Source organism: Babylonia areolata, chromosome 9 (assembly GCF_041734735.1).
Source record: "Babylonia areolata isolate BAREFJ2019XMU chromosome 9, ASM4173473v1, whole genome shotgun sequence".
NCBI lineage: Eukaryota > Metazoa > Mollusca > Gastropoda > Neogastropoda > Buccinidae > Babylonia > Babylonia areolata.
In genome coordinates this window covers 11,039,810-11,050,612 of record NC_134884.1, presented here as the reverse complement: position 1 = coordinate 11,050,612, position 10,803 = coordinate 11,039,810, and the positions used below count along the sequence as shown (strand labels likewise).

General features: G+C 44.0%; 1 protein-coding gene across 1 annotated transcript in view; it reads right to left on the bottom strand.

Moving 5' to 3' along the window:
* Nucleotides 1-325: 325 nt before the first annotated feature.
* Nucleotides 326-10,803, bottom strand: part of LOC143285715 (uncharacterized) — a 13,283-nt gene continuing 2,805 nt past the window's right edge. The window contains exon 3 of the mRNA XM_076593120.1: nucleotides 326-5,152. Within this exon, the coding sequence (XP_076449235.1) occupies nucleotides 3,009-5,152 (2,144 nt within the window). The 3' untranslated portion in view covers nucleotides 326-3,008. The remainder of the gene's footprint in view (nucleotides 5,153-10,803) is intronic.

The following is a 10,803-nucleotide window of genomic DNA, read 5'->3' as shown; positions in this document are numbered from 1 at the left end:
CAAAGGACACACAACAAGCACAGCTTACAGCAGTTTGCCCCAGAAGATTTCGACCTTTTCGCCGATCTTTACTCATTTTTTTCTGAGTCTTGTTCGCTTTCTCCCAAACCCCTCATCCCAGATATTTTTTTGTTCTGTCCCCCCCCCCACACACACACACACATAGAGGGGGCGGGTGTTGGGGGGCGGAGGGGGTGGGGGTGGAGGCCAGGATAGGAGGACAGACTAAATTCTCTCGCAAACAATGACAGAGATACCTTTCTTCTTCTTCTTTTTTTTCTTTTTTTTTTTAATGCTCATCTCCAATTTCTTTCATCGTCGCCTACATGAAATATGTAATCAAAATAAGAACAAGACAGCACTTCACTCCCATCCTGTCACACGTACACACTTTCTATATTCGCTTTACTTTCCAATGAAAGAGAGAGAGAGAGAGAGATGCAAGACACGCATACACACACACACACATATATATATACATGTGTGTGTGTGTGTGTGTGTGTGTGTGTGTGTATAAAAAATGGCTTCAAATTAATTAATCGTTAAAAAGCAATTTCTTTTTATAAAAACTGATTTTAAATACATATGCATGCCACAAATTGATTTCAAACACCTGTAAAGGGAACTGCTTCACTGATAACAAAAAACATTAGAAGAACATTAATTTTCAGACTAATGGGAAGGACTAATGAAATGATATTAAATGGAGAATCAAAATGCGCAAACTTACGTACTGAGAAAAAATGTAAGACATGAATAAATGCTGATTGAAACCAAACTGTAGTCAAGATAGACAAGGTCGTTTGGTTTGGAAACGGTCATGTGCAATTGTAATGACTTGAAAAACGAACGAGCAATGCAATTAGTTTCAGTGGTTGATATACGAATTAGAAGCACTTCGTATAATAAATTAAATGAGGAAACCATGTACAGATGAGAAACAAAACAGAAAACCCAAAATGCGAAAGCCATTCAATAAAAATCAGTGCACATGCCTAAACATGGTGCAAACAACACGTTCTAAAAAATCCGATGCAAGTTACCAAGCACGAAACATTGTGGTCATTTGTTGAAATCAACAATGGGCGGAATGACCGACTAGACTGACATAATGGAACCATAAACATCAATGCATAATAGTCCTGACTTATTCTGTACGGCATGGTCAGAAACAGTCCAGACTAGAAACGAAGTGGAACAAACAAAACAGGTCAGCTGACTTGGACGCACTGAACGGACGATGTGACGTAGATGTTTGTGGACGAAATGAGTGTTTGGCAAGTGTCAAAAAAATCAGACTGGCACTTATAACTGACCGGTACAACACAAAGGAAACAACAATAAAAAATGGACATTGAGCTCACTGTGTTTGTTGATAAACCCCCAAAACTGCATGACGTCAACATCTTGCTGAACAACGTATGTTTCACGAGAACGTTAGAATGGAGTTAAACTGTACATGTTATGAGATCTTATGATATGTGCGTCATTATCAATATCAATACCTGTGTACTTTGAAACCGCTGTCTAAACAAACAAAAACATGAATGGAAGTGAATGTTTTGCGGAATGCCAGTTTGAAACAGATGCAATCGAACAGTATTTGGAAAGAACGTGAATTTTTTTCAGTATGCAGATGCTATGTTTGCTTATTTCATTTGTGGACTGTTCACTGAATTGGTGATTTAACCCTCTAAATAAAGGAAAGACACGCTTGATTTATAAAACAAAAAGTACACTATCAAAAACCTATTGCTTTGTAAACATCAATACGAAGAAAACAATACTTCAATTCACAAAGGTATGCAATAAAATGTAACATTTAACAACTTTTTGTGTCCTTTCAATTTGAAAATATAACATTTAATAACTTTTTTGTGTGTCCTTTCAGTCACAAAATGTAACGTTTAATAACTTTTTTGTGTGTCCTTTCAGTCACAAAATGTAACGTTTAATAACTTTTTTGTGTGTCCTTTCAGTCACAAAATGTAACGTTTAATAACTTTTTTGTGTGTCCTTTCAGTCACAAAATGTAACGTTTAATAACTTTTTTGTGTGTCCTTTCAATCAGTGAACAAAAAATGGAATGCCGTTCACATCTCTCCCCATTGCGTTACGGATATTACATAATCATAACGTACTTGCGTCTCTCTCTCTCTCTCTCTCTCTCTGAGACGAAATATATAAAGCTTCCGACCAGCAATTGTAAAAGTAGTGGGGAGTAAAAAAAGAAAAGAAAAGAAAAAAAAAGAAAAAAAAAAGTAGGAGTGGTAAAGGATAGACTGCTTACACTGTTTTTTTCCAGTCTCAGTTTGTTACGTAGGTCTACGTTATCAATGTTTAAAACACAGGTGGAAACTTACCACACCATACGGGTGCAGGATTGCAACATTGGTGTTACTGCCCTACTACAACGCAGGTGTTTGACAGGTTATTTCACCATCACCAAAGTGGGTCACTAATAATAATTACTAAACAGCAGACGTTTTCATGTTCCATATCAAATAATCCTGTAATAAATTACTTACAATGAAACAAAAATAATGTATTCATGTTCAATATCAAATAATCTCAGAATAAATTACTTGCAACACAACAACAAAAATAATGTATATTTTACACAGAACAGACAAAAAATGAGATCCACAGTTATAGTTGACAGCAGAACATGGTTCGAACTGGAAAAGTAAAACACGTGGCACGCTCGGCAGCCGAGATAGATCAGCGTGCGCTTCCCTCAGAACTGTTTACAATTCTGTCAATCAGACCCACAGAAATATTTTCTCTTTGACTTCGAGACACACTTGCTCCTCTGTACAGACTGAAGTCGCAGTATATCAAAGCAGATTTAACTGTCTCCGCGTACCGTTGTAATTGATACGTCTTGTTTTGTTGGTACTACCAATGCCACAAACCTTTTAGACGACTGGAAATCTACTGTCGAATTGACAAAGTTACTGTGCGTACACTTTTGACGGCCTTGTAGTTTTGCTGTCGCAAGCCACCACTCAGATCGTGTTGTTACGGCAGCTGTCTTCATGCTTGAGCAGCAGCGACATCCTGGAGAAGGTCTTGGAGCAGTGCCGACAGCTGTACTTCTTCACATCCGAGTGAGTCTGCAGGTGTGCCCTCAGGTTGGATCTGTCGGCAAAGGCGCGGGCACAGTGCGGGCAGGAGAAGGGTTTCTCCCCGGTGTGAGTCCTCAGGTGGCCCTGTAGCAGCCAGGGCCGGGAGAAGGCCTTACCGCACACGGTGCACTTGCACGGCAACGTGTGCGTGCGGATGTGCATCTTCAGCGCCCCCAGAGACACGTAGGTCTTGTCGCAGTGCTTGCAGCTGAACTCTTTCTTCAACTGCGCTGTGCAATGGAACTGCTTATGTTTGGACAAGCCGGAGAAGGTGGAGTAGCTCTTGCTGCACGCCTCGCATTGGTAGCGCACGGGTTCACGATCTTTGGCGTGTGCTTTCAGCCCCCTGTTGTCCACAACGATGGCGGCGGTGGAAGGAACGCTCAGACCGTGAGGCAGATCTGTGAGGTTGAGTGGCCGTCCTGGCACACCGTCCTGCAGTAAGGACTTTGGGGAAGGCTGGGGAGAGATGATGGCCCCTCCTGCCGCGGGGATGTGAGGGGGGTGTAGTGACGAAGGCAAAGACTGGAAGACAGACAGAGAATCGACAGACTCCTTCCTCAGGGGTTTGTGCATGTCCATCCTGTCCGCTCCATGCTGACTGACATTATCCCTAGGTGAGATTTTTCCCATGCCGTCCATGCCTGTGGAGTGCAGAGACATGGAGGTCCTTAAAGAGGAGTAGTAGGCTGCTGCCGCTGGGTGAACGAAGGGTGGACGGGGACTTCTGAAGGCGGACTTCAGACCCTCCGGTAAAGACTTTACATAGCTGAAGGGCAGTGGCATGTCCGACAGAGGTTTGGTCAAACCAGAAGGCATGGGCATTCCGGGGAAATAGCGCAAACCCATGTGAACAAATGGGTGGTGGGGGTGGGAAGACAGGTTGTGGGGCATGAATGGCGAGGGGGGCTGCCCCCAGGTCAGGCCCCCAGGCTGTCGGGGTGTCTGGCTCAGTGGACTGCCCACAGACGTGTCTGACGGGGACCCACATCCTGACGACGTGCGTTCACTGTGAGTGGGAGACGTGCTGCTGGCACGCCGGGACTCCCCCGCTGTCAGCCTGGCGTGCAGTGCTGAGGGAGACAGCAGCTCGTGTGCGGAGGTGAACACTGAGTCTCTGGGTGATGGTGACAGTTCTTTTCTCTCTTGTGGGGACAGGTCCTGGCGTCTGTTCATAAAAATCGTTGGTGGTGATATATTTGCCTCCTCCAAATCTCTCCTTGTCCAGGACAGCTCCCTAGCCATCTTGATGCTGTTTCTTCGAAATGCGGACGGTCCCTCTTCACGACGAAGCCCCAGTGGTGAGGGAAAGCAGCGCTCGTTGTCATGACCCGGACTCGGAGGGTCTAAGGAAGAGGAGGTGGACACTCGGTCCTCTCTGTTACGGCTCATTTGATAGGCTGATGCCAGCATGGGACTGATGTGCTGGTACTCCATGCAAGTGGCCATGGACAGACAGGGCGCCAAGAGCTTGGAAGGTGAGGAAATGATCAGGTGTTGTGGGTGTACAGGTACATCTCTGCCGTCATGCAACGATTTATTCCAGCTGTCTTCCTCGTGAAACCTGTCCGGCTGTCTCCTCCCTTCCCCCACCTGTGAAGCTGAAGGTGAGACAGCAGCAAGGGGAGCAAGGCGGGAGGGACACAGTGAGGAGATGGGGACCTGGCAAGGGGACCGGGGACGCTTAGGCGCCGAGTGGTGACTCAACAGGAAAGCAGTGCTGAAATCTGAAGGTCGCTTGCACGGTTTCCAGTCGTTAGCTGGCAGTGTTTCCTCACGGACCCCCCTTTCCCCGGCAGACGCGGACATGGATGAAGGGCAGAGCACAGCGTTGTGCCCACCTGGCTGACCGCTGGCACAGGTTGCCTGCTGTGACGTCACTGGTGACGACGAAACTGGCGTGACGTACTGGCCAGAGGAAGCTGAGGAAAAGATGGCGGACTTGATACTGAGGTCAGTAGGGAACTGCTGTTCTTTGTCAACACGTAGTGACAGATGACAGGGAATGGGTGAGGTCTGGTCGTCTGAAAAACAACAACAACAAAAATCAAGATAAAACATTAACTAAACATAAAGAGTCTGAATCTGCCTTCTGAGAGAGCGAGAGAGAGGAGTCTGGGAAAGGGAGTAGGAAGTGCAGCGTGGTGTGCGTGTGCTTGTATGACCGTCACACGCGGGTGGGCATCGAAGACGGCGATTATTGAGCTGACAGTATAAATAGAAAAATCCCGGTATGTTTTGTGGCCAGCTGTTACCTCTGTGGCTACGAGAAAGAAACATAAAATGAGAGAGAGAGAGAGAGAGAGGCAGAAAGACAAACACAGCACTGGGACAGAAAAAAAAAAACGAGAGAGAGAGAGAGAGAGAGGTGGATGCTGGTGTAAGTGGGCCTGTAAGGGTGTGGTCCGGCAGGTGAAGCAATGGAGTGCTCAGTTTGATGGGGACAGTCAGGAAGACGGTGACAGACGATCCCTTCACTCTTCCGGCAAAAACGAAAACGGGTGTATTAAAATGAAACGGGAGCTTGGTGGATGTATCTTATCGGTCCATGTGTGTGTGTGTGTGTGTGTGTGTTTGTGCGAAGACTGACAACGGCAGAGGAATGTCCACCTGCTTCCTGACCTGTCCTACATGACCTTGACACACACAATGGTCAATGGCTTTCAACTGCCCCCTTACCCTCCAGTGCTTGATGTCTTGTCGTGTGAGTGTGAGGGGCGGAAGTGTGAGGGTGACAAGGAAAATACCGATTGTGCTCACAGTCAACTTATCAAGAGAGCCCATTTTTCCAGATATTTTTCGCATAAATTTGTTACTTGCTTATGAATCCGTATGGTAATAAACGTTGGATAATTCGAAAACATTTTGACAGTTGTTATAATACACATGGTGACAGTATTGACGATCAGATTACTGAAACATGCATGGTCTGTTTTAATGATATGTATAATGATGCTATTGACAACGTAACAATTAAAACATGGATTGTTGTAATGATATTTTTGATGATGCTAACGACGACGTGATAACTGAAACATGGACTACTGTAATATTTTAGGGGATGGTAACAATGATGTGACTATTGAAACAGACCATTGTAATAATTAAATCATTTGATGACGGTATCGACTATGTGACTGCTGAAACATAGACTATTGTGATTACAATTATGATGATGGTATTGACTATGTGACTGCTGAAACATGGACTATTGTAATTACATTATGATGATGGTATCGACAATGGCGAGTTCTTGAAAAGATAAGCATTGTATACTGTCTTTGTTCTTTGCTGTATAGGGCAGTTAAAACGTCAAGCTGTCCACCCACCCCCACTCCTCATCCCCCGTCCCTCCTCTCTCCTATATTATGCCTATGTGGTTATTGCACATGCCGTCCTTCACCACACTGCTTAGTGCAGGTTACGACGATGGCTTAATGTCTTAATATTCTCAATACGCTTCAACTTCTTTTGTGACGGCTGAAGACATATATGTTCAATAAAACTTTCATGTCCCCCCTCTCTGTATGTATGTACGTACGTACACACACACACACACACACACACACACACACACACACACACACACACACAGATATATATATCGAAAAGTTTAATCAGTATAGGCCATGGCGCCTACTGAATACAGTACAGTAAATATGAATAATTCACTTGAATTTGCAGAGTTGCTCATTTAAACACTAATTCAGCTGAGTATAATGGTGTGTCTCTGAAAGGCTTTGTATAAATACATACACACATTCTTTACTACCGGTTCACTTTGAGATCCTACACACATTCTTTACTACCGGTTCACTTTGAGATCCTACACACATTCTTTACTACCGGTTCACTTTGAGATCCTACACACATTCTTTACTACCGGTTCACTTTGAGATCCCATAAACAAAGCTGTCCGGAACAAGTATAGGTACTAACAATAATTTTGTGGAATATACTTAAGACGTAAATCACAATAAGTCTGATAACAAAGTAGAAAATGTTGTCCATGTTCATTTTCATTCTTACACGGACACAACAAATTTACACATGTATATTTTTTATATCGGTTATGTACTGTGATGTTCGATAATTATTCTACATCTAGATGTCATAAAACTTTTCATTTGTCTGTCAAAGTCAAGCAAGAAATACTGCTCACAATGCACAGATGGTTTAAACGTTCTCTTAATATGTATATGAATATATATATATATATATATATATATATATATATATATATATATATATATACAAATTTATATCTCACTGCTCTGCACATGTTCGTCTCAGTTTTGCCAACAACCAAACTTTGTCGTAGTTCTGTTATAAAGACATTTGTGTTTTCAACACCTTGATTTATGCATACAAACCAAATCCATTTTTACTAGAAACCCAAAAATTTTTTTACCACATGATTCCAACTAACATTTTATACGCTTTATATGGTACTCTTTCTGCGCCCATACATAAAATCTTTAACCGATATCTAACACACTGAAAGGACGAATTCAGACACAGAGAGAGGGAGAGAGAAAGCGCGCTACCAACTACGGTCATGAAACAGCGTGTAGTGGTATGGAACTACTCCGAAAAGCTGTGCGCGTGCGGGTCACCTGAGTGGGTGACCAGGTAACTCGTCAGGGACAGGTGCAAAAGCGTTCTTCCCCGCCCACCTGGCTGCCCTCCCCCCTTTCCCGCCCTCCCTCCCTACCCCGTCTTCCTCAACGTCTCCCGCCTCCTATTCTCCTTTTTTGCTACCCTCCTCCTCTCTCTTTCCCCCCACACCCAGACCCCTCCGGCTCCGCCATCTTCCAGCCCCTTCGGCGTGTGTGAGTGGGAAATCTGTGGCGGTAGTGTGAAGCGTCCGTTTTTCTTCTTTTATTTATAGTTTTAAACCAAATCCGTAAAACGATGAGGGCTGAGCGAGCGATATAGTGGAGCGTCATGGCACCACTGAACGTTAACTCTTTCTCTCTCTCTGTGCGAGCGTGTGTGTTTTTTGTGTGTGTGTGTGTGTGTGTGTGTGTGTGTAGCATTTTACTTCAGTGTTAATAAAGAGTTATCTGATCCCTTTCTTTGATGTGGATGGACGATAACATTGTTGCTCGTGGCGCATTATGCCTTCGTTCATCACTGCGGCACTGCTGTCAGCCACAAGACACTATCTAAATGAACCAGATGTGGTTTCCTCTGTGCGCGCGCGCGCGCGCGTGTGTGTGTGTATGTGTGTGTGTCTGTGTGTGTGTGTGTGTGTGTGTGTGTGTGCTTCTCTACCTGTCACTGTTCCCTGTTCATGTGTAAGTGCATGAGGATGTAGATATATATGAATATTAAAGTATGGCGACGCGAAAACTTGCTTTCATGAAAAGATAGAGGAGGAAAAGGACCGAAGAATAACCTGGAGGACATGGCAACAGTTAAAACATTTTCATCGAAAAGGACAGGGAAGAGAAACTGAGAAATAAAAAGAGGTGGAAGATAAGCGGTTTTGAATTAAAAAAAAATAAAAAAAATAAAAACGTGTTTGGTAACACTTAACGAGTTACAAGTGAGGAATGAAGCCAAGGCTGTGTGAAAATTCTGCCACAGTAAACAGACTGGTCCGTTTGTTAGAATCATCAATGAGGATTGTGTGTTACACAGTTAACATATCAATAAATTATAATATTGGAAAGGAATTGCAGAATTACCTTTGACCAATGAAGTAAGGTGCGGAGACAGGGGACTATACACAGCGAAGAACAGTACTAAACAGTGGGATGTGGAGATAGGGGAACTATACAGCGAAGAACAGTACTAAACAGTGGGATGTGGAGACAGGGGAACTATACAGCGAAGAACAGTACTAAACAGTGGGATGTGGAGACAGGGGAACTATACAGCGAAGAACAGTACTAAACAGTGGGATGTGGAGACAGCAGGAAAGAGGGACAGAAAGCAAAACAAATAATAAAAGTAAGGGGTAGGGGAAAGAGGGAAAGATGGAGGACAGGAAACAAATCTCGTGTTTTATTCTGTCATCTGCGTGTTTTTATTTCAGACCACCTGTCATCCGTCCGTTGGTGCTCATTTACTGCATATAGTCTGTCCACGTGTTGTGTTCTGTGAACATGAATCATCGATCGAGGATGGTGACTTTTACACTGTTGCCCTCTCATAGACTGTGCGATATAGACTGATACCATCCGGGTACAAACGAGTCCAGGCGATAACTGTCTTTTGCCAACAACTCGTCACATCAGCTGAGCGCCTGCGTTCACTTCCCCCAACCCATAACATTTTTTGTGAATTTTTGGGAACTGATGAAACCGCTGAGTGTCTGTAACCATCGCTACCAGAATCTTTCACATCAACAACGCTCCCAGTTGTTATCATTGTTGTCACCTTCACTGGAACACGTTAGGGTTCATGGCAGAGTTATGTATCATGACTAAAGCGGACGAGCGAGCGAGCGGGACAGAGAAAGAGAGAGAGAGAGAGAGAGAGAGAGAGAGAGAGAAATGTGTGTTCGTTCGTCTTCAGTTTAACGTCTTTCCACTTGAAGTGATATTTGACGAAAAAAAAAACCCAAAAAACAAAAAACAAAAACCGTGGGGGTAGGGGTTGTGGGAGGGGGGTGGGGGGTAAAAGTGTGTGTATGTGTGGAGGGTGAATAGGGAGAGACAACGCTAGGGAAAACAGAAACGTTATAAACGCCATCAAACAACTATAACAAATGTCCTATTGGACTACGCAGCAAACCTTCTGCAACAGCAAATAACATATTGGAATTGTTTTAATAGCACATTTAAAAGAACTTTTGGTGAAGTCTGGCAAAAAACATTTTAGATTCTGACATTCGAATATTATATGGTTGCTATATATATGTTCTCCACACATGCATCTGACATCTTTGCTGAACTTAGTTATAAAAGCGTTCAGTTTTATCCTGTTTGATAAGGTATGGATCTGCCTTAATCTTATTGATTTATTGTATGTATCTGACTGATTAATAGTGTGTGTGTGCGCGCGCGCGCGCGCGTGTGTGTCCGCGAGTGCGCGTTTTTGTTGGTGTGTGTGTGTGTGTGTGTGTGTGTGCTTCTCACTCGGTGAACTGAGTAAATGGAGAAGAGAGCAAGTATGGACTACCCCGAAGTGGTTTGATTTTCAAACTTGGTCATCATCGCTCTTTCCCCCTCAGTCTCTCTTTCTCTCTGTCTTTACCCCACCTGCCGACCAGGCCAGCACCTGTCGTCAGTGCCAGGTTCACAATGCACGTGCCACGCGCACACGGCCACGCGCACCGCACACTTTCCATTGTAGCCCAGGCCAAGGGAGGCTATTGTGTGCAGAGAGCGCGTGCGTGGTCCTGTGTTATTTATAGTTTGAATGCTGGGCTGGCTGGCATTGTTCTTGGAGTCGGCACGGGCGGGCCTTGGCGCGCTTTCTAAAAACCACAAGGGACAAGGGGACACAATAATGAGTTGTCGGTGTCATTCAAATCCTGCTGCTGTCCGTGAGTCCGGTGATAAGAATAGCCAGAAATAACACCTTCATGGACAGTCTGGTCATCAACGGGAAGGAAGGAGGATGTAAATAAGTAGCCTATTCAAGACTGAATTTGATTACATTCAGTTAATAATTATTTGGAACAAGTGGCTGATAATGTTTGTCAAAATATACTGACGTATGG